Raw genomic sequence first — 25,087 nt, 5'->3', positions numbered from 1 at the left:
CCTGAGCCTGGGGCCCTGGTTCTGGGATAGAGCACCTTTCCTGGCTGTGTGGATGATTAGTTGGATAATGCCCTGATGCGATGTTTTATTTTTTTTATATTGTAAGCCACCGAGATTCACATAAAAATGAGATGGGTGGCTATATAAAATAAGAAATCAAGTCTTCCCAAGCCTTTCTTCTCCACACTCTGGAATAGTTGGCCTTTGAAAGTAGGATGACCCCATCTCTACTTTTGTTTAAAAAGGCCCTGAGAATTATTCTATTCCAACAGCCCTGGGCCCATAGTATGGTTGTTGGATTATAATTGCTTATTTCATGCTTTCCAACGATTTGGATTTTGTTGTGTGAGTTGATTGCTGTGAGAGGGCCAGAGTCCTAGTAATTGAGACAGTATACAAGAATGATAAATACTTAGTATCTCAAAAACACTTGCAACTATATTTAGAAGAGAGAAAATATTTTACTTCCAAGGGGCTAGAATCAGCATCATGCAAGTGGATTTCTGCTTATGCAGCAGTACCTATGTGCTTGTCTCCTTTGCGTACCCTCATATCTGTTCTTGAAGGAAAAAAGATAAATACTGAAGGAAAATAAATAGGTTCCTATTTATTTCCCTGGTAAAAAAGACTAATAAATTATAAAGTAAATAGGGAACCGATCAAAGCTTAATTTGTCAAAAATCTAAAATTATACAAAAGTGCTTTAACTTTCAGTGCAAACATTTTTATGCCCTACATTGGTAAATAATTTAATAAACTATACAGATATACCCAATTCTCTCTGCCATTAAGCAAACTGGAATTGCATTTATGATGCTGGCTAATGAACCCAAAAGGCTCTTTCAGGTTAGTTATCCTACAAATGAAGAGAAGCACTGACAATAAACTATGTCCTTGCCATATCAAAAACATCCTTTGTGCTATTAATGTGGTGCTGAAATTCCAACCGAACAATAACTTAGCAAGAACTTTGTCAAACTGATATTTCAGAACAGACTTTTTAAGGAAAAAAACTGACTTTAAAATCAGGAAAAATAACTATCAGAAATATGCTGATGCAAAACCACTGAAACACAGAATAAATACTTTTCACATCAGAGAAATATTAAGTTTGATTTTTATAAGGGAAAAGCAATTAATGGGATATTAGAAAAACTTTAATTTGACAACAGTCTCATGTACACCTCATTTTTAAGACTGAAATGCATATAATCTCTATTAACTATACTGTCCAGTGGGAATTTTTCTACCTGAAGGGGGAAAAATAGCTGAGAGTGCTATAAAACTGTCCCCAATAAATACTTTTGATCATCTAACATGAGATCTACTCTTCAATGTTACTATTAATGAACGTTTTTGCAGAATTTTAAAACTCTAGCGTCCCCTAGTAAATACTGTATGATTTACCCTTTGACATTTTTTGTTCTGGAAAGTTGTGTTTTGTTCCCCTTTCTAATTTATAGTGTGACTCCTCTCAGCTTATGTCTGTTATCCTTATCTATTTGTAGGGTGCAATTACAACACTTTTTGAATTCTCTTGAGTACTGGGTTTGCATAACATAAAAAGCTTACATTATTATATATTTCAAAGAATCAAGTTACTGGCTACATGAAAAGTGTTCATTATAATTCTGAGAGATTATTTAGGAACTAATGAGATATTTCAAACAAAATTAATGTAAATGTTCTAGCCACTATCCTATTAGATCTCAAAAATCATCCTAGTACTCTAGGGAACTAATTACTGTAATGTTAGATAAGTGGTATCCTTGTACATCTTTTATACAGTTTACATAGCATCTTTTTCTCTGCTACTTCATCCAACTGAAATGTTGCCTATCATTCAATAGCAACCACCTTTTCAGTATCAATGTATATTGTAAGTATATGGTTTTTGTATTTTTTATAAACATGTTTTATAGCACTACCTAATGATAGTTGTCTGAATTTTTCATTAAATAGAAATATAGTATCTGTCCTTAAGTGTTAATAGTCACCATAAAGTATTCTGTACTTTTTACAATTTTAAATGAAGGAATACTTTTGTCTCAAACAGATCCAAGATGTTTTCCTTTTAGAGCTTGTGGTTCTGGATATGACCTTCAAAGTGATTTCCTAACAGCAGCTCAGATTTGTTTTGTTCAACAAATGTTAGTCATGCATCCTCTGCTGGTTCATGTGCCATCAATCAAAACTGAAATTCTATCTTTCTATGGGAGCAAAGGGAAGTGTATTATCCAACTGATTTTTCTGTTACACGATTAGTGCAATCCTTCAGTGCTTCTATTTAAAATGGCAATATTTCAAAAGTGCCAATTACAAGCAACATTTGAACTATAAACAGCAAGTATATGTCATTTTAGGATCTATTTTTGAAAATGCTCATATTTAGATGTATTTTCTTAATTATTTATATATGGGCCAGAAGTAGCAGCATAGCAACATGAGTTGCCATTACTTCTGTGAAAGTAGTTAAGATACAAGTTTTCTACTACAAGAAATGTCACAATTTTACTTATAGTCAGGAATTCATTTTTCATTTACTTAGCATTCTCTAACCATCTGAAAATATCAAAACAATTAAAATACAAATACAGTGATCCAGATAATTCTAGGCACAGATGTGTGTGTGTATGTATGCATATGTGCTCTGAATCTCTTTTTACATCAAGTACTACTTTGTGTTAAACTGAAAATCAATTTTGCAATGTCTTTAACAATGAAAATTTGGGATGATTAGAAATTCCTAACATACAAGCAAGAATTGCCTTACAGCTTGCTAGATTTATAGACAGTATTTTCTGAGAACAGTTTCTGTACCTGATTATGTAACACCTGGAGTCTTATTTTACAAAGAACTTTGGGCCTCAAGGAAAGTGCTTGAAGCAGGTGTAAGAACAAGTTCATGTCAGTTTCTGGAAAACGTTCTAGGCAAAGTGATCAATTTTCTCTCTGTAGCATTTCTTCTATTTCTTTGTCCCAGTTGTCATCTCGTTTTTCTGATTCTGTGACTACTTCATATTCTTGAAGTTCTTGTTGTAGTTCTTTTTCCCAGTCTGCAGTTTCTTCTAAATAGAAACAGCAAAGCACATCCAGGTTTACAGGACTGTAGGACTCAACATGGAATTTAGTATTAATAGAATCTTATACTTGAAGGCACAAAATTTTTTAAGACCAAGAACAGTCAAATGCCACCTTTAACAAAATACTATTTTTATGGATTTTGTACCAGCAGGACCAAATTATTAGAACATGAAGAATAACTTTTACCGTCGACTATAGTTGTTTCCTTTTTCTTGTCAAGCACAAGCTGTTCAATCTCTTTCCTCAAATCTTCCTGATTCAGGTTGCAAGCATCAAAAGCATCACTTACAAATTCAGATACACCTGGACTAGTAGAAATCTCTTCATCATCCTTTAATATAATTTTAAAGGAGTAATTTTAGAATGTAAAGAACCTTACTTTATTAGAAGCACTTATACTATTAAATTGTTATGAGGAATGGAAAAATACTGACGTCACATGTAAAGAATATTTAATTTTGTAAACCACCCAGAGTCACCGTGTGTGTATTGGGCAGCTATATAAATCTGTTTAATAAATATATAAAATATCTAAACCAAGAATACTTGTACTTTCTAATAATTCAATTAATAACTATATATCTACATTATAGCAGATTACAGTAGAGAATACAGTCAGATATCCACTTTATCTCAACAATGTTTTTAGGATTCCTCTCGGAGCATGTCACATTTGTTATCCAGCAGGAAAAAACTGCACTGTGCTACTGTTATGAAAAGATTATTGGTACTAACTACAGTCCATCCTTAGATTTTCTAGGCTAAGAAAACGTAATTTTGGTAGAATGATCAAGGAAAAATGGCTTGAATAGGTAGCTTTAAGCAAACTCCTAACTAAAAAAGTTTCTACTGGTGATACTTCTTAAACTACAATTCAGACTTCATTTTAGCCATTTTTTTACTCTCTAGTCAGTTTATTTATTTTATATCCTGCCTTTATTATTTTTATAAATAACTCAAGGAGGCAAACATACCAAATACTCTTTCTTCCTCCTATTTTCCCCATAACAACAACCCTGTGAGGTGAGTTGGGCTGAGAGAGTGTGACTGAACATAACGACTTTGTGGAGCAATTAGAACATAGTTTGGATTTTGGAAATTCTAAATATGCTTATGCTGTGAGTGCATGCTTTAATTGTCACTATAAAGTAAGTTTACCTCTTGATGTTTCAGCTGAGGTTTGATTGCAACAGGTGGTGTCTTTGGCCTCGCAGTGTCTAGGGGGAAACATATATACAGTAAAATTCTGAAGGTATTTTCTCTCAAGGCATGGTATTTTAATGCATGTAAATGACTATATAGTCATTGATACCAAGCTGTGATTTACTGTTATTGCATGTATGAATAGCAAGCCTATACTTCTCTATTTCCTTCTCTACCTTCAGCAGAGGAATATTTTACTGCTTGGCTTGCGTCTGTAAAAAAGGGTAGTTTGTCTTTATTACTGATTTGATCTCTTGGTTTCTTAGTTGTGGTTTTAACAAGATACAAGTTCTCATATTTTGAGTGAGATGGTGACTAAATTTGAAATATAAATAAATAAATGAATGAAGCAAAAAGTATGGTTTGTTATGAACCACAGTCAAGCTTAAAATAGCCTCTCTTGACGTACAAAGAAGAGGAAGAAGGAAGGGAGATGTAGGGCAGGATGGAAGTCGAAAGTTTTCTGGAGTTTATAAAAGAGGTAACAGGCCTTGTTTTTCTGGTGTCTGAATCAGGTCTACACATTTTGGCTGGCCTTAGATGATTAAAACAAATGTTTTGATCTGTATCTGAATCATGTTCCCTAGGATTATATTGCACGTCCACAAACAATCAGAGACAAGACTTTACTCCTGGATCTGAAAAGAGGTTGTTGGTTTGGCTCTGTGCTGCCAAAATACTTGTCATGCCTAATCAATGCAGTGTCTCAGATTTTTAAAGCTGAAAAATAGGCAGAAATGGCTGTCAGAGTAGCAGGACAATGTCTCTATTCTCTTCCGTTTCAGAGTAGGAATGTAGCGGCTTCATATTTAACAGAAGGAAGTAACATGCATGCCATGAATAGCAGAACTGTACAGAATTGTAAACCTCTAAGCAGAACCATTTTTAATTTTTAACCCAAGATGTAATACAATTACATGGATTTAACAATTATATACTCAGAGTAAGATTTTAAAATCAATTAGGCATATCATCTCTTTTTAGACCCACAACTGTGGCACTTACTGTATCATTTTGTATATCAATTTCTTTCAGTTTTATCTACAGAAGGGAGTTGAACTTGTTTATAACAAATTGATTTTGTTAGAAAATGCAGTTTCATTAAAACTTTTAGGATGAATATGCTATAATAATTTTGTGCAAAAAATATTGTTGAAGTTTTCTATATCTCCCACTTATCTAAGGAATATTTCATATGAGATTGAAGATGTAAGAAGCTTGGATTAAAAAAAAAAACTAAGGGAAAAATTGCCTAAATTTTAAAATGCTTGTTTAAAGCAATAGCTACCTGTTAGCTGTCTATCCTCTTCACTGCCATTCTTTTTTCTTGCTGCTTGTTGTTGTGCAGCCAGTGCTGTAAGTTGTGCAGACTGTTTAATAAGGGAGACACGGTAAAAATAATTCCTCCAGAACACCTCTTCCTTTACACTGAGGACAGCACATACATTTTTGTTAGTAAGTACTTACTTTATAACACTAGGTATACAGACTTTACTTATAAACATTTGCTTTAATTGCCAGTCAATGTTTTTACACGGTGTGTGTGGGGGGTGCAGTCTGAGAAACACAGCTTATCCCATTGGTTAGGTATAATTCATACATTTGCATGTGAAGTGGAGGGGATATAATCAGTGTTGTTCCAAAAAGCTGGAATTGCATGGATTAAATGAATCTGTGTATTAAGGTTACAGTCTTACATATGCAATAGCTATTATAACTAAGGTCTCCACAGAGTTGAGATACTTGTTTTCTTGACATCAATATGGAAGAGGTTTGCCATTGCCCTAGGATTTCCCATCAAAAATACAATCTAGGTCCAACCTACTTAATTTTTTTCTAGTTCAGGCAAAGTGAGCTAAATGTTTAAACTTGAGACCTTGTCAAGAAACTTCAGAATTACTTTCTTTGGAATTAGATGAAACAATAAAACCTCAATTTAAGAGATCCCTGTTTAGTAGACTGGATGCCATGGACAAAGTATATATCCTAATATCCAAGTCTGTTGCATTCAAAGTCGTCCAGATAAGTAACTTAAATTTACACCAAATTATGCTAAATTTATGTCAATTTATATCATTTGTGTCAATGTATATCATTAGCATAATGACAAATAGTACAAGTATCTGATACAGAAATTCTTTAAAAAACCAGCATTCATAATTTTAAACAGTTCAAAGATAGTCTTGAACAGTGTATCACACCTTAATTATCAAGTCTTATTTTAATGGAAAAATTAAGCAGATAGTAATAACTGATAACTTTCAAGCAACCATTTTTCTTCATAGCCAGGTGATTAAGAAAATAGCTTATCAAATATAGATGGATCACTCACTGTTTTGGAACAAGATCGAATCTCATTCTATTTAGAAGCTCATCTTCTTGAAGCATCACCATGGCTACTGGATACATCTGATCAAAGTCAAAATTAAACTGAACCCCTGCTGGTGGGTCACGCAGAAAGTTTCTTCTGTCCTTTGTAAAATAAAATGTGGCTGTCAGAGGTTGAAAGCTGTTGTTATCGTGAAAAAATATTTGTCAATGTATTATTTTGAGAAATGAATTACATCATGAACGTAATTTAATGAATAGTTTTATTAATTACGATTCTTAATTGTGTCAGGGATTTTGAAAAAAAATTATCACATCATAACTGAATTATCTTGTTAGGTAACAAAACATGTATGTTTTAAAGAAATTAATAGCTTAAGCTAGGAATGGGAAGCTTATGGTTCTCCAGAGGTTGGCTGAACTAGTTTTTCCCCCATTCCTGGCTCAAGAGATAAAAAGCAAAAACCTGCCACATACTGCTGATAAGGCCAATATTTGTTGCTGAATTGTCTCTTCTTCATTGCTGTCTACCCATGGAGGCACAGCTGTATCTGTGAGCAGAAAAGAAATACTTTATATAATTGCATTCAATCAAGAGACCACTGAACAGCTGGTATCTTTGACTAAGAGAATCCTCTTGCTAAGGTGTGTCAGAAGAATGCTCAAACCAGTAATACTGTTAAGCAGCAAAAATTAATTGAACTGATTTCATAAATCTGTGGAGAAATCCCCTCCATCTACTGGTAAGAAGGCAGCATTTATCCCTGAATTTTCTTTTTCCCATGGGAGATTGTCTGATTCAGCATGGGAGACCACAATGAGAGGAAAATCGCAAAATTCTGCCCTATAACCAACCACATATTTCTAAAACAGAATAGTTGGACATGTACTTGAAGATACATGTACTGCACACATTTTATTTTGAAGGAAAGCTGTATACTTTTTGTAGCATTTTGATGTTTCCTGAGAACAAATAATGGCTTCAATCCCAATATATGCACAGACAGCAGAAGGTTTCTGCATATAATTCCTTATTTTGGATGTGCATTTGATTCCTGTCAATTTCGCTAATTGGAGAGAAGCAGGGATCTGATTATCATATCCTTGATCAGGCATATCACCTATAATTTGATTAAAGCTTTCTTTAGTAATAGATGTGAACTGCAAGATCTTCAATCAGGAATACAATCCAGCCAAGCATTCTTTTGCTGCTTTTAATTATTTTTGTGGAGTTTATGCATGTGGTTGATATCTGAGGTCTTTAATATTAGCTTGAATCCCAGAATTTCAACAATATTAGAACCAATGCGATGTACTAGGAGTTTTGTAAATTAGAACTACCAAAATTCATATCCATTGGATTGGATATCTGTCTCCCCCACACACATGCACACAGAACAAAGTTTTCACACAGATTGAAACAGAACTGGAGTTGGTGAGACTGTATATGCTTCTCTTTACTCATTATAGGAAGAACACAGCATAAATCTGCTACAGAATACTTTTACAATACAAGGAGCTTTTTCAGATTATGTTGCAGGATAAAGGCTTTTTGTTCTTTCCTAAAGATACAAATTGTTGGACAAATAAGGAATGCACTATTTTTATGATTTGTAAATAGATAAACATTACTTTCTTGTAACACACGTTTTATGTTATATCACATCTTATACAATATAACTTCATATTTTATATGAAACATGATCTTAATTTTGTTTTTCTGATAAGACATACTTTTTAAAAAATCAGCTATTTTAATACAAGTTGTTCCATCCAATATCATGCAAGTGGTTTTCTGCTTATGTGCCAGGAAAAACTCTGTCCCCTTCCCACATCCATGCTGTTGAATCTACTCTATTTCTAATATGATTATTCTTATTTTTGTAGCCAATTTAAAAAATACCTGATTTTTTGGTGTGTTGCTGTTGAACAAATTTTTCTTGTTCCTTCTGAAATTCTCCTATAATTGTCTACCACAAAAGGTAAATATGAAAAATGAAAAAAAAAGGTTAAACATTTGAAATAGTCATTTTCCCTTTTTATTTATTATCCTGCCTTTATTATTTTTATAAATAACTCAAGGCAGGGAACATACCTATTACTCCTTCCTCCTCCTATTTTCTCCACAACCACCACCCTGTGAGGTCCGTTGGTCTGAGAGGGAGGGACTGGCCCAAGGTCACCCAGCCAGCTTTCATGCCTAAGGCGGGACTAGAACTCACAGTCTCCTGGTTTCTAGCTGATGCCTTAACCACTAGACCAAACTTTTTTGGTTTGGACTGACTCTTCTCCATGCATTGGAGGCAGGACTACAGGCTCCTGGATTCTAGCCTGGTGCCTTAACCACTGTTAAACAAAGTGGACAGTTTCTAAAAAAAGTTGACAAACCAGACTTTTATTAATATTAACATTTCATTTACATTAGTTCTTTATATAGCCTGTAGTAAAAAGTCAATAAAACTAAGTGTGTAAGATTTACACATTTCAGTGGTACCCAAAGTAGCTTACATAAATATATCTTTTATCAAAGAACTTCTGGCTAAATAGAGGAATATGCCTGCATTTTGCATATTTCATAGGTCTTTTTTCATAGGTCTTTTTATTCCTTTCATAAATGCCAGGACTTGCCTTTAAAAAAAAAAAAAACTACTCACATAGTAGAGTAATATTAGTTTTTCCTTTTTCTCAAGCCTTTAAATTTTAAGGCTTGAGAGAAAAAGAAAAGAACTAATATTATTCCACCTTAAAATGGGTGATCCAAGGTTCAAACAGTGTTTTTAGCATAAAATATAAAAAAGTGAGCCTATTGCATTTCCCCATCTAGTCTTTTAAGCCACACAAAATACCTACAGTCTGAAATAGTAGATATCAGAAACAACAAATAGCTTGGATACAATATGTTTCTTTTAATGAAGCCTGTAGATAAATATTTTCATTTTGCAGATCCTTACACAAATCAAATCTGTATTACTATAGATAGTATTAGCAATGGCATCCAAATTCAATACTTTTTCCACATTCATACTCTTATATCCTAGCTTAACAAGTATATTATTTCTTAGCTTAACCAATAAGTTCTTTGCTGGTAAACAGCACACGTTTCTTCATCTAAAGCTGGAAACCAGTTCAAGCTCAATTGCACAATGGTAAAATAGCCTGCTTGTTCCAAAGCAGGTAACTATAATAAAGTATTTGATGTGTTTGCTCAATATACGGTCATGTGAACTGGGCCATAATCTTGTCTTATTTGATATAAAGTACTGTATACACCATAAAGACTCATTTAGTAGCACTAGAGGCAGTTTTATAAGCACAATATCTAAAAGGACTTCATTCTTGAACTCAATTCAGTTTGAGTTGTCTGCGCAATGTAAAGTATATACATTTTAATTGTGACGAAACCTATAAATATCAATACAATTAACATAAACTTGTAAGATGTGTAGCGTAAAGACAAGAATCATACGGTTTTCTTTAAGTGGTTTGCCATTACCTTCTTCCTGGAGATTTTTCAACTTTCTACTCTAACCTATAGCCTTAAGACTTTTCTGTGATGTCCCAAATATTATCCTGGCTTGACCCTGCTTAGCTTCTAAGCCTAGGTGCTGCCATGTGCCAAAAGTATAAAACCAGTAGCCATCAAAATGATTTTAAAGCAGAGTAAAACAAAAATGCCAGTTTTTACAATTATTTACAACAAAAGTACCTTATCAATTATATTTTCTATTTTTCCTTCTTCAACAGACTTCTTTATAGTTTGTGCTGTTTCAGCAACTGATTCAGATATCTTTTTTGTAGCCGTTGTAGCAAAACTGAAAATATAACCTTTTGGAGATAAGAGACCAGTTAAGCTTAGAATCTTTTCCTTCCTGGGCTTCAGAAACTCAGAAAATTAATATGGATCTGAAGAATTCAGAATTATTTATTCATTCAGCTCTGCCAGGGCTTAAAAACATGCAGTATAATTAATGCACAATAATCAGGAGCAAGGGGAACTCACACGCAGAAGGTCCAGTTGCACAGCAGACTAGTGTTTCTCAGCATCACTGATAATATAGTGCACAAATCAGCATATCAACATAACTTGATTTTAAGTAACTTCTGATGTTAAAACAGGAAGAAGTATTCTGGATGTAGGTTCTTTGATTAAAGTGACTGCACATATTGGCTTGTTTGAGACAACATGGTAAGCTATAATGTGACTCATTTCAATTTTTAAATGGTTTATACATTGTATCCACCCGCTTTTTATAGATCAATGTTTTTAAGTAGTGCCTGGTACAGAATATTATGACATGAGATATTCCTGAACCAATCCTAAATTGAAAAAACAACTGTCTTTTGAATGAAGTTTTCTTTGGTAGACACTCTGGAATATAAACTGTGCTATTTCTCAAGATAAAATAAAGAAGTACGACAAATCTAAGATACATGATAAAAACCCTGAACTCAGTAGGGAAACATCTGTAGTAAGTCTATTTGTTTTGGTCATTAGCCAGCAAAACATGGCTTTGAAAACTAGGATTTCAGCCACCTCACTGAAATAATAGTGTAATCTGGGTATTTTTTTTTTCAAAAAATTACACAAACTATAAATCATGACACCAATAAAAGTAAAATTATACATTTAAGATTTTAAACACAGGAGCAAATGTAGTGAAAATTGGTAAGCTTAGTTAGAACTATAGAATGACGACTTAATAAAAATAGCTAACATGAAATAAAAATCACTACTATAAACTATGTTTAATATTAATACTGTGATTAAAGGTAGTATAATGCTGTAGAGTAGAATAATAGGAGTGATTATGGCTTAAGAGTTAAAAAGCAATTGCAATAAAGTAACTGATTGTATTAAAAGAGGCTCTAGCAGTGGATAATAAAAAATAATGAAAGTACATATAAGCATAACACATAGAAGTATATAATTAAATAGATACAGCTAAAATAGCTGATCAGCAGACCTAGGCAAGAGCAACTGGGGTGGTTGACTAAAATTAGGAATAACAATTTCTGGGAAGAAAAACACCTGTAATGAATCTCACCTGCTAGGTTTTTTTGTTTTGTTTTTTATAGTATACCTGACCACATTTATATTTTATCTATGCTAATAATTACAGCTAAGAATACTGTAGTTAATTGCAAAATAAGAAATAACTTAGGCAAGCTCAGATATTTAAAAACAACTGTCATACCCAGGAAAATAAAATTTGCATTAAAAAAGCCAGTCTCAAAAATCTGAATTTTAAAAGAGCATATGGACTCTAAACTGTTAAATGTTGCCCTGAATGGAATTTTGAAGATTATTCAGAATTTCTCCTTATTTCAAAAACTCCTCTGCTGCCCAAAACCACTTGTCTCAACTTTATTGCTGCTGTCATGACCAACACTTACGAATTTTTTAAACATAGATTTTTCTACTAATACGGAAATGGAGCGTGTTCCTTTTTCACATGCTTTAGAAACCAAATACAAAGGATATTCCAATATCCCTGAAGAGGTGCTTGAATGTTCTATAAATGTATTCAGGAATAAGGCCTGTAGAATTCCAGACAAAGCTATTTCCATAACTGCAACCTGAAATGCGTTTAACTGAAATTACTGCAACTTCCATTAAGTAAATAGAATAGCCAAACACCGTATTTACGTGGAAGTCAGCGCTAGTGAGGTTAAACAGGCCCAGCTTATGACCACTGGGACTTTATCCCAAGTCCACCATAAGACTGCAACTTTATTTATTATTAAATTTGTATGCTGTCCGACTCCCAATGACTCTGGGTGGTATGCAAATTCAACAAATAAACCTTTTGTCGGCCGCAAAAAGATCTCAATTTGTCTCTGCTGCCATCTAGTGGTCGTCCGGATTTTTGAGGCCATCCAGGAGGGGGAACTGAGTGAACGATTTACAGAAATGATTATTTGTAGGGCCTATGCCAGGGCTGCCTAGAAGCACATAGCAAGCGGCCCATTGCAAGGCGGGGCGGAGGGAGGGGGCTCTTGGCTACGGGATTCCGCGGAGGAGGAACGAGACACTCACTGCCGAGCCCCTTGGCTTGGTTAAGGAGCGGGTCCGAGCCTGGGTCTCCCTTCAGTCCCTCCTCTTCGTGGCTCCGCGGGGTCGCGTCTCTTCCAGGGACGACATCATCTTCCCCGCCAGTCCTGGCTTCCTCTTCGGGGAGAGACGGTTTTTCTTCCTCCTCCGCCCAGCTCATCCCCAACCAGCCGCTCAGGCCGCGCAACATCTTAAAAGGTTCGCGCTGCCTTCCGCAGCCGCCCTATTCTACCGAACTTCTCCCTCAACGGTGTTCGGCGCCTCAACAGCGCCAGGCCCGGGCTGGCTGAGGGGAAGGCAGCCTTTGTTTCCGGAAGAAAGTGAGAGCCCGCCTACCAAGTCATCCGGATGATGACATCACATCACCAGCGGCACCGTGGATCTCTGTTTTTCTACTGCCGCACGTGATCCGCTTCTAATCAGCGCCCCCTTTCGCCGCCCTGTTAATATGGGCCAGGCATACCGCCGATGGTGGCCTATCTTTTTTAGAGGCACATAATCGAATCTGCTCTGTTCAAAGTACAAATACTGTTCAGTACAATAAATTCTGTTCAGTAAAACTTGTTTGGAAGGGGCTGTAATCCACCATGATTGGTGTCGTAATATATTCGTCCTGCTCGCCTAATGAAAGACAAATCTGTAACAGAAGAAATAATTCCATATGCAATTAAGTGTTTAGGTTTTACAGAAAGAGAACTGAATGCAAAGTAAGGCACTGCCAGCTAAAATTAAAACACTTCCATGTGTTATTTTGAAAGAGTTAAGTGGATTGTATCTAAATGGGCACAGACTAGATGTCCGCTTTAATCAAGCTTAGCTCCTATGAAGACAGGACACCCTGGAGAAGATGCTGATGCTAGGGAGAGTGTAAGGCAAAAGGAAGAGGGGCCGACCAAGGGCAAGATGGATGGATGATATTCTAGAGGTGACGGACTCGTCCCTGGGGGAGCTGGGGGTGTTGACGACCGACAGGAAGCTCTGGCGTGGGCTGGTCCATGAAGTCACGAAGAGTCGGAAGCGACTAAACGAATAAACAACAAGCTCCTATGGACTTAATGGGTACATCCATATAGTTTTCTTGGCAAAGTTACAGAAGTGGTTAGTCACTCCCTTTTTCTGGGACATTTTTCACTTCCAGTTTAAACTTATACCCCTGGCGGTCTCCATTAATCCAGGATCAACAATTAATTAGGTCTTATGTAGCTTTCTGAAAGAAACTGATGTCCACTAAAGCAACTTCTATATTGAATTTCTTGGCCATGATTTATGAATAAAATGCATAGGAACTAGTTGTAATTGTTTAAATTACTGTCGGTGACTAACAGTGAAGTGCATTTATTTAGAAAAATGTAATTACTGGTAGAAGAGCCAGTGTACATAAATAAATGCTCCAAGTTGGATTTCACAGTTAGTAAGCAGTCTGTGGTCTTGGCCACAGACAGTGTTCTTCATTTTTTAAATAGGAATAATACACAACTGTTCCAAAAGATTGTTGGCAAATAAATGTAAAATATATGGCAAAATACAAGTGCAATATATATTAGGTACAGTAGTAGATATGATTGCATTTGATTTGTTGATAATGATTTCATTAAAGTATCTTAAGCCAGGAATGGGGAACCAGGCTCAACAGTCTAAATGTTCACAGTTGCCTCTGTCAGCATAACAGATGATTGGAACAGCAATCCCAAACACATGAAAAGCATTGCTATTCTTGCTCTGTGCAAAATTATCTGATGTGAATCAACATATGGGTGATTTTCATTATGTGTGAAAATCTATGGAAACAACATCTTTTATGTATGCTTATAAGGCTTTTTTCCCTAATTCCATAGCACTAAGACAAGAACAGATTTAGATCATTGACTTCTCTCTGTGCACATTCAGATATAATTTCTTCTATTTCTCTGGAATAACATCCACCTTCTAAGTTCACTCATGCACTGGTCATCTCCCATATAGACTACTGTAATGCGCTCTACATGGGGCTACACTTGAAGAGTATCCGGAAGCTACAGCTGGTCCAAAATGCAGCTGCGCGGACAATTTTGCGTGCTTCAAGATCAGCACATATTACCCCATTGCTGCGCGAGCTGCATTGGGTGCCAGTTTGCTTCCGGGTCCATTTCAAGGTGTTGGTTATCACCTTTAAAGCCCTACATGGCATGGGTCCAGGTTACCTAAGGGACCGTCTCATCCCTGTTACATCAACCCGTCTCATCCCTGTTACATCAACCCGTCCTTTCTGCATACTTTGGCATCTTTATATTCTGTCTTTGGCCTAAATATTATTTATTATTATTCCCCCTTTGGGACAAATCTGATAAAAAGGTGGACAGAATCTTCATGTGTACAATTTTCTTATCCCTAATTCTAAGTTCCTTTAATGCGAGATTGATTTATTCTTAAGGTGTACTTTTGTTGGTAATCCTTTGACCTTTTGAGGACCTGTATTTATTCTATAGGCTTTTCCATTTTTTTTCAACTTTCTTGTTCTTGGAGCCTGTTGTTCTAAATTCCCCATCTTTGGAGAAGGGTGTCAGATCTCATCTGATAGTACTCTAATGTTATTCCATCATTCCTATCCATGGAAACCTGGTTTCTGCAAACTTGGGATACTTTTCTATATTAGCTTTCTCTTCAAGTAAGTTGTTTGGAGTGAATTCATTGACAAATAAATCATGTTACACTTACTGGCCATTGAGTAAAATGCACAGGTTTGGTCAACAATTCTCCATAAGCCTACTATAACATAAATTAATATGCAACAAATATTATTAGATTGTACTAGTTTTGTTCAAATGATAAGGTTTACTGTCATTTGAAAGTCAATGGATTTGGAAATTACTCCCTTAGCCACTCTGTTTATTTAAAAATGGGTATTTATTTATTTAATTTTATTTTAATCCCACCTTTATTATTTTTTTATTAATAACTGAAGGTGGCGAACGTACCTAATACTCCTTCCTCCTCCTATTTTCTCCACAACAGCAACCCTGTGAGGTGAGTTGGGCTGAGAGAGAAGGACTAGCCCAAGGTCACCCAGCCGGCTTTCAGGCCTAAGACAGGACTCGAACTTACAGCCTCCTGGTTTCCAGCCTGTTATAAAACTGTAAAACAGTCTGTAAAAATTAATTATACACATGAATATAATTTCATATTACCTTAGATATTTGGCTGACGATTATGTCAGAATATGCTAAAATGCACCTGGTTACTTTCTGGTTCAGTTTGTCTTGTAATCCCAGCTGTAGGACTGCTCTGTTCATTACTGAAAGAAACAGCAGCTCAGCCTTAAATTCTGATTACATCTAGCAGTTCCATAGAGAACTCTGCTGGAGAATAGTCATCTCCTTCCAACTAGCCATAACTGGAATAAGGATTTTGTTGGGTCGTAAACTACGCAGCTTTTCCCAGGAAAGAATGTCCATAAAGCATAATAGGAGAAGAAGACCCAAAGTTATGGCAAAAGAGAGGTGGAGCATTAATGAAAAGGGGGTGGGGGCAAAGAAGGTAATAAAAACCACTGACTTGGCATTATGCTTAACGCAGTAATCCAACTGTGATGTTTTAAATTGTTTCATATTGAAAAGCTTAATCAGCTCAATATCTATCATATAATTTTATTGTATCTGGCCTTAGGGCTATAATAAACCTTGTTTGTTGTTATCATGCAGTTTTTTAAAGGATTGATATATCTATTTTTTCAAAACATTTGGTCCCTTTCTAGTTTACGAGATAATTGATCATACAGTCCCATTGGTCATTTTGTAGATCAGTCTTGAAAGAATTCAACACGCGGTATCCCTCTAAATCAGATCAGTCAATTTAGTCCACCACGGTGTTTCAACAGTACTCATTTAGATCTTTGACTGGGAAGTCCACAACGTATATAAGAACCCTCCCAGTGATAATCCCCAGGAATGGGTATTGAAAGACATACTTCCTCAGATATTGGAGGTAATCTGTGACTGGAAGCCACTGACAACCTTTTCCATCTTGAGCTTGTATTACTTCCCTTTCAAGCTGTTGAATTGTGCAACTGCTGTTGTATCCTTTAGTAAATCCCCACAGTTTAATTACCCAGTAGGTGTTGAAGTGCTTCCTCTGATCTCTCTATTCAGTCACAGGAACTAGATGAGCTGTAGTTCCAATATTAAGAGAGAGAGGAAGTGGTTTTTCCATCACTTTCTTTATATTATGCGCAAGGGCATCAAACTTTATCATATTCTGCCAGTTATCCAAGCTACAAGCTTTAAGTATGTATCTTCCTTGGATGGGAATACTGGCCCCTTGGCTATTTCTGTGCTGCATCCTCATGACCAAAGGTGGATTTGAAGAACCCCCTGCATCTAAGCCTGCAGTTAATTGCTTTTGTTTGCCCTGCTTGAGAAACAAGGAAAAATAGTCAAATTCATGATCCGCAATTCCTCGTTTTCTCAGTAGGTGTCAGTAAATGCAAACATTTCTACCATGGATGATAACAAAATGAAAGTAAGCTGAAAACACTTGTCACTTGCCAACAGATGGTCTCAAAGTAGTGTCTCATAGGCTCTTCTTCCGGAAGCTGGTCAGTGAAAGTGAAGGGCAGTTCAGAAGCCCTTGCATCCTCGGAGACAGACAGACGTAGGCTCTCTCTTGGCCTAATTACCCTCAGGCTTGTGCCTTAGCTTCTTCATCTACCAGTCTCTGGGACACGTTGCTCTTTTGTGCTGCTAAAGTGACGTTTATACTCCTCCTCTAACCACTTAGCAGTTTCCCTTTCCATCTTCCCCCTTTCTGATCTGCCTCAGCTGTTTCCAAAACCTCTTTGAGACTGTTTGGTAAGTACTCTTTCCTAATCAGCAAGAAGAGAAGGATTTGATGTCCAGTTGCTCTCTTGGTCACATGAGTTACGCTTTTCTGCACTTTTCCACCTCCACAAAATCCTATTTGAGATATGATCAAGCAAAACTATTTTTCCTCATTTCAGTCCCCAGGGATATGCGTAACAGCGCCTGTTAGACCTTGGAACCTAAGTATGGTGGGCCCGGTTAGTACTTTGAGGAGAGACTTCTGTGGAAAATTGAGGCTGTAGTTTAGAAAGAAAGTTGAAAAGCACTGTAGAAGCAAGCAGTGAAAAACCTCTTTTGCATTATTGCCAAGAAAACTAAATGGATCTGAAATTACACAAAACAAGTCTGATTGAAAGGAGACCGCTTTTTAAAAAAGCAGTGTTGGCAGTTTTATGTCTCCTTTCTCAGGATCCCCAACACTGTATTTTCCTTTTTCTAAAAACAGCAACTGCAACAGCACGTTGCATTCACATTTTCACTGAACTCTTGCATCTCTATTTCAAGATCCTTTTTAGTCAGTCCCATGAATTAAGAACACATTTGCTTGAATTGGCATGTGCCTTACCTCCTCCCGATCTTCTTTTAAAACGTTCTAGTATTGGTTAAACTGGTAAGCCTTTAGCTTTTTAGTTGCTTGTCGTTTACAGTTTATTTTGAGAGCAACTATAAATAACTATATTACATTATGCTATATATAAATGTTCTTGGTGTTATTTAATGTCTTAAATTAATTCTTAATTCTAGTCCTACTGTGCTAAATACATACGATATGCTATGATAGTTATTTCTTGTGTTGATATTTGTATCTAACTGTTTCATTTTTAGGATTCCAGCTCAAGATATACAGCACACCCATAATTTTCCCATGAAGTACATCCTGGTAACTGGTGGTGTCATTTCGGGTATTGGCAAAGGAATTATTGCGAGCAGCATAGGTACCATCCTGAAATCCTGTGGCCTCCGGGTAACTGCAATCAAAATAGATCCTTACATTAACATAGACGCTGGAACATTCTCACCATATGAACATGGTATTTGTGACATAAGCTTATTTTTTTACAACTTTATTTTTTAAAACATTTTTGGAAAACGGCATTCCAGAACATATTATGTTGTATTGATTCCATTGCACATTTATGCACAATTATTTAAATAGAAGTCTCACTTAGCTCAAGCTTATTATGGCTTATTATAGTGTCTGTAGGGAATAAACTCTCATTTGGTCATAATTGGCATTTTAAGTAAAGGTCCTTATTTTGAAGTAAAGGTCTTATAATTCAATCCACTGCCCATGGCAGGAATCCTGAGATATCCCAGAAAAATGGCTGTTCCAGTTTGAAAATTTCCAGTGATACAGTACCCACACCTCTAAGAGGCAGACTTTTCAACTGCTTCATAGGTCTCAAGTTCAGAAAATTCCTCCTTATTTTGAGTTTGGATTTTTCTCTGTAAACCTACCCACTGGTTCTTGTTCTACCCTTGGGCACTACAGAGAATAAATCCATACCCTCTTCCCTGTGATAGCCCTTCCAGCACTGGAAAACTGCTAGTATCTCTCCCCTTGGCTTCCTTTTCTTTAAGGCTAGACATACCCATTTCTTTTAACAGTTCTTCATAGGATTTAAACTCCAAGCCTTTTACCATCGTTGTTGTTCTTCTCTACGCTCTTTCCAGTTCCTCAGCATTCCTTGTATTGCAGCAGTTTTCTTGGCAACATCTTTGGAAGTGATTTGCCACTGCCTCCTTCCTAGGGCTGAGAGAGGGTCACTGGCCCACAGTCACCCAGCTGCCTTCATGCCTAAGGTGGGGCTAGAACTCACCGTCTCCAGTCTCTAGCCTGGTGCCTTTAACCACTACACCAAACTGGGTCTATTTCATATGGTGTAGTATCTCTCATTTCAACCTATTATCATGAAAAACAAATGATTACAGTTTATGGTAGAATACACATAAAATACGTTATCTGTATACCTAGAAAAGACGTAATATAGAAAACAAAATATAATGGCGATGGTATGAAATCAAATCTTATGATGTCTTTGTTAATTGGGGAGAAAAAATAGTTTGGCCAGTGATGGATCCAATCCAATCAAACGTAGCTTGATTCTTATAGGAAGAAACATACAGATTTAGCTAATTGCATATATTAAAATGTTTAAATTAGCTTTAGCTGTTACATTTAATCTCAGCTCTGCAAGATACAGCAAATGCAATCATTTATGTCTTTGGAAAAGGAGTTCTGAAAATGGTAAATTGCTAAATTGCAGATTGCTCAGTCACCAAACCCATTTAGATTTCAGTTGTAACCATCCTTCTTAAAAGTGTGCCTCATTTAATCAATATTTACCTTTGAGTAAATATGCTTATGATTGCACTGCATGACATATATTACATTACATGTGTTTGTGTATATGTATGTGTGTGTATGTGTGTGTATGTGTGTGTATGTGTTTATGTGTGTGTATGTGTGTGTGTGTATGGAGTACTACTGTATCCTAGTAAAAATATAATATAGCATGTTTTACCAAGTATTTCATATGTTTCAAGAACACTGCTTTGTTTGTTCAGGTGAGGTTTTTGTTCTAAATGATGGTGGAGAAGTTGATCTAGACTTGGGAAACTATGAAAGATTCTTAGACATTAGCCTTTACAAGGATAACAACATCACCACTGGAAAGATCTACCAGCATGTCATCAATAAAGAAAGGCATGGAGATTACTTGGGAAAAACTGTTCAAGGTATCTTTGTGTTCAAAAATGTGCAAATTATATCATTTCCTTCCTGAGACCCAGCACATGTAATCATCCTATTTTACTCTCACAGCAATCCATTGTGGTAAGTTAGTAGAAACCCAGTCAATTCTAGTTTACTCAGTAAACTGTATTTAAACAACACAAGGCTTAGCACAACTTGTGAAATAGATCACTGCCTTATTAACAGTGTGGTATGACTTTCTTTTTTAAAAAAAATAAAATTAAATAACAGTGTGGTATAACTTTCAAAGATTAAACATATTCTTTGAATGTTTTGCAGCATCTGTAAAATACTAAAATACGAAAGTCAATAATGAAAGTGCATATTTAAGTATAATTTGCAACTATTTAAACCAAATAATCTATGTTAAAAAAAATTAAACAAAAATGTACCCGTGGCTGGTATCAGTTGATCCCAGCAAGAAGAAAGTAATCATGCCATACTGAAAAGGCACTCTCTTTAATAGCTGTCTCTCAGACTTCACTTCATGGATATACCCGGACAAGGGCCTTCAAAATTCTGTACTATTTTTCACCTGATTCTTCCAATAGAAGAGAATATTTGTAGCCTAGGGTTGAACTGTGGAGTCCTTGGTGCTCTCTGAACTTGGTTGTTTGCTTGCAGACATTTCATTACCTGACTAGGTAGCATCATCAGTGCTAGTGAGTGTGGAGCTTGCTCCCTGTTTATGTACAGTAGCTTGCCTTGCCAGCAAGTGTTGGTGGGGGTGTGGTTTTCAAGGTTTTTCAGGACACTACCAAGGAGAAAACCACATCCCCACCAACACTGGCAGGGCAAGTTACTGTACATAGACAGGGAGCAAACCCCACACTTACTAGCGCTGATGATGCTACCTAGTCAGGTAATGAAACGTCTGCAAGCAAACAACCAAGCTCATAGAGCATCAAGAATTTCACCTGGTAGTGTTCATAAGCTCTGTATTCTTATATTGTATATTGAAAGCGGGTAAAGATGAGAAAGCAATGTTCACTCCATTCCATCCCAGGAACCAGTCTAACTGCCCTGAACTTCTTTAATTCCTTTCAGAGAAGTCCCGCATACAGTGCAATGCTTACCAGCACATTATTCCAACACACGACTAGTCATTTGATAGTGAAATGATTGTTGCTTACAGAACTGATGTCATTCTTTTTCCATGTACGTTTTCATTTCAATACTTTTTAAGGTACTTTTTGGAAGATACAAATTGCCAATCCTGGTTGCCAGGTAACAATATTTGTAGAACTATTGACAATGAGAATGGGTTTAGGTTTGCACAGTATTATAGAAGCTGTTAAACGTTATATTCAAGTATTCCTACTCAAGTTGCAAGTATTTCTAAGACTTCACATTGCAACTGCACTTTATCCTTACTAGTTCATTTAATCAGATTACTATAGAATCTTCTAAGAACTTTAGCAGACTCAAGAAAGAAGGTGCTATAGCTGTAAATGCTGTTATAACTTTGATTCTTGGAACATTTCCATGAAATGGTGTATGTCCAATCTCCTCTTGCATTAACATTTTGTTTGTCTTGTAGTTGTACCTCATATTACTGATGCAGTTCAAGAATGGGTAATGAATCAGGCAAAAGTTCCTGTGGATGATGATAAGAAAGAACCACAGATATGTGTAATTGAAGTGAGTATGAGCTTTCTGTATGAAGCTGTGAGTAAAGGTTTGCTTGCTTGCTTGCTTGCTTGCTTATTTATTATATTTATGCTCCTATACACTGCAATCCCAAACAACTCTTGATTGTTTACAGGGACCTAATTCAAACATACACAGTTAGCATTAAAATAATAATACAAAAACTCTAGAAAACATAGAGAATAAACCAAAATCCTATTATCAAGTCCCAAGCACCTTCCAGAAGAGCTCCATTTTCAGCTGCTTCCAGAAGGCAGTTAATGTAGGAACTAACCTTACCTCTAGCAGGAGGCCATACTGAAATGGGCATGAAATCCTCTCACCCCAGCCTGGGGTGCAACCGATGCCCCAGCTGAAGCTGGGCAAAGGCCCTCATGGCCACAGCTTTTATCCACTGTTCCAGCAGGAGCTGCAAGTCCAGAGGGATCCCCAAGTCACGAACCTGCTCCTTCATGGGTAATGCTTCTCTATCCAGTGACACCACTAAAACCATCAGAAAACTCCAATGGACAAATGGTCACCCCATCTTGCCAGGGATCAGTTTTAGCCTGTTCTCTCCCATCCAGATGTTCACAGCTTCCAGGCACTGGGAAAACATCACCAGCATGGTCCAAGATAGTGATGTAAAGCTGAGCATCATCAACGTACTGATGGTACCAAATAGCAAAACTTGGATGACTCTTTCAGTGGCTTCATATAGATATTAAAAGCAGCGGGGGAGAGGACTGACTCCTGTGACAGTCCACAAGTAAGCAGTCACTAAAGAAACCTTGCCTACCACCACCAACTAAAACCATCCACTGAGGAAGGAATAAAATCACTACAGAACAGGGCATCCATCACAAAGCTCCAAAGTTGATCCAGAAGGATGCTATAGTGTATGATATCAAAGACCACTGAGAGATATAAATGAACCAGGACAGGTCCACTATCCCCCCCCCCCCCCAGGTCCTGACAAAGTCATCTACTAGCATGACCATGTCCAGGCTCAAACCTAACTGGCAAACACTGTTTGAATTCAGAGTATTTATATCTGTTTCTTTTTCATTGCTAATCTATTTTATTTAATGGTTAATAGGAAAAGCCTTTATAGCAATAGCCTCACATATTTGTCCGAATTATTACTGGGATCATCTATATACATTTTAAAAAAACATTTGAAGTACAGATTGAAGTATGTTTTTCTTTTGCTGAAACAAACTAACTCCATATATTTTATTTTAGTTGGGTGGAACTATTGGAGATATCGAGGGAATGCCCTTTGTAGAAGCTTTCCGACAGTTTCAATTTAAGGCCAAAAGAGAGAACTTCTGCAATATCCATGTCAGCTTAGTACCACAGGTAAATATTGCTCATTATGTGTTACTGCTTTACACATTTTAAGTTTGATAAAATACTTAATTCAGGGATTTTTAAAGGAATGAATGAAACTGCGAACTGCATATGTTCTTTTTTTTTAATCCATTCAATCGTGTCCAATTCTCGGAGACTGCCTGGACAAGTCCCTGCAGTTTTCTTGGCAAGGTTTTTCAGAAGTGGTTTGCTATTGCCTCTTTCCTAGGGCTGAGAGAAAGTGACTGGCCCAAGGTCACCCAAGCTGGCTTTGTGCCTAAGGTGGGACTAGAACTCACAGTCTCCTGGTTTCTAGCCTGATACCTTAACCACTACACCAGACTGTCTCTCTGTATGCTCCTAGATATACTCTTTTTATTATTGTTTCTTGCCAACAAAACATTTTAGGCTGAATGGTTCTAGGAAAGATTTGAAAAGCTCATGTTGTATGTATTTCAACCAATGAATAAACATCTGAAGGCTTTCGTTGTGTTTATATGGGACACTTAATTAGTTCAAACCCTAACCCTAATGAAGCACATGTATTTGTGCAAATGCTAAACTTGGTTACTATAAATGTTGGTTAGGCTTTTTTGTGTTTTAATATGTTTTGTAAATCCAGCCTGTTGGTTAGTCTGCAGTTTAGTACATTGTGTGAATCCCCCAAATGGGTCAGTCAGTGTCCAGGGAAGCATGTCATTTAAATGCAAACTTTGTCTTCAAAACGATTTAAAATTATCATTTAATTGAAAGGAACCTATTTAAGGATAATGCATTTTAAAGATAGGTTTTGGGAAGCATTGGACCTTGAACCCATGCCCACTCTTCCCAATCTGGTACCCTCCAAACATGTTGGAATTGCAACTCCCCAAATTCCCCAGCACAATGACCGAAGTTGTCTAATAAACAACAGTTTGGATTTAAGGCTTTTTAAATAGTAATGGAATTTACATGCCTCTCTCTTACTGGAAATTTCCACTTACAAAATATTAAAACAATTTACTGAACCATTGAACCAGCTGCTCTGGTGAATTCCATTAACATTTAAAGGATTCATTCATTCATTCATTCAATTTTTATCCTAGCTTTCCACACATGCCACAAGTCTGTTAATGGCACACACAGGAAGAACATAATAAAATGGAGTGTAGGCTTTTCATAGCTACTCTTTACTGATAAAATGACTTCCAAACAATGCTGTGTGAGACAATGGATATGTGCTGATGTTACACTAGTCATGCGATTGGTTTCTTCAGTGCAGATTTAAAACAACTTGGTAATAAATGTCATGTCTGTATATATTGGCTGTGTTTAGTGGAGCAGAATGCCCACAACCAGCTGCCGGCCACCATGTCTCACTTGCCATTATCCAAAAGTTATTTTACCAATAAGAATATATTTTTTATTTTTTGTCAGTTTTGTTGTTTATTCGTTTAGTCGCTTCCGACTCTTCGTGACTTCATGGACCAGCCCACACCAGAGCTTCCTGTCGGTCGTCAACACCCCCAGCTCCCCCAGGGACGAGTCCCTCACCTCTAGAATATCATCCATCCACCTTGCCCATGGTCGGCCCCTCTTCCTTTTGCCTTCCACTCTCCCTAGCATCAGCACCTTCTCCAGGCTGTCCTGTCTTCTCATTATGTGGCCAAAGTATTTCAGTTTTGCCTTTAATATCATTCCCTCAAGTGAGCAGTCTGGCATTACTTCCTGGAGGATGGACTGGTTTGATCTTCTTGCAGTCCAAGGCACTCTCAGAATTTTCCTCCAACACCACAGTTCCAAAGCATCAATCTTCCTTCTCTCAGCCTTCCTTATGGTCCAGCTCTCGCAGCCATATGTTACTACGGG

At 36.6% G+C, this 25,087-nt stretch overlaps 2 protein-coding genes across 4 annotated transcripts in view; one reads left to right on the top strand and one right to left on the bottom strand.

The window, feature by feature from the left end:
* The window catches only part of CTPS2 (CTP synthase 2), an 83,158-nt gene that overhangs the window by 3,523 nt on the left and 54,548 nt on the right, over nt 1-25,087 (top strand). For 2 of the 3 annotated variants that reach the window (XM_063305131.1, XM_063305133.1), the window contains exons 2-5: nt 18,328-18,533; nt 20,071-20,241; nt 21,798-21,898; nt 23,132-23,248. In XM_063305131.1, coding sequence (XP_063161201.1) covers nt 18,328-18,533; nt 20,071-20,241; nt 21,798-21,898; nt 23,132-23,248 — 595 coding nt within the window. Of the gene's footprint in view, nt 1-17,414; nt 17,491-18,327; nt 18,534-20,070; nt 20,242-21,797; nt 21,899-23,131; nt 23,249-25,087 lie in introns of those variants that run through there. The other variant, XM_063305132.1, reaches the window with a different exon arrangement.
* SYAP1 (synapse associated protein 1) lies at nt 421-12,969 on the bottom strand. Its single transcript, XM_063305130.1, has 9 exons — nt 12,653-12,969; nt 10,322-10,440; nt 8,519-8,585; nt 7,093-7,166; nt 6,620-6,759; nt 5,576-5,715; nt 4,243-4,301; nt 3,271-3,415; nt 421-3,068 (listed from the first exon to the last, which is right to left on the bottom strand). The coding sequence occupies exons 1-9, from the start codon at nt 12,855-12,857 to the stop codon at nt 2,941-2,943; spliced, it is 1,077 nt and encodes a 358-aa protein (XP_063161200.1). The 5' UTR covers nt 12,858-12,969; the 3' UTR covers nt 421-2,940.

This window comes from Candoia aspera, chromosome 5 (genome assembly GCF_035149785.1).
Source record: "Candoia aspera isolate rCanAsp1 chromosome 5, rCanAsp1.hap2, whole genome shotgun sequence".
NCBI classification, from domain to species: domain Eukaryota; kingdom Metazoa; phylum Chordata; class Lepidosauria; order Squamata; family Boidae; genus Candoia; species Candoia aspera.
The sequence above is the reverse complement of the archived record's forward strand: the minus strand, read 5'-3'. Positions and strand labels throughout refer to the sequence as shown.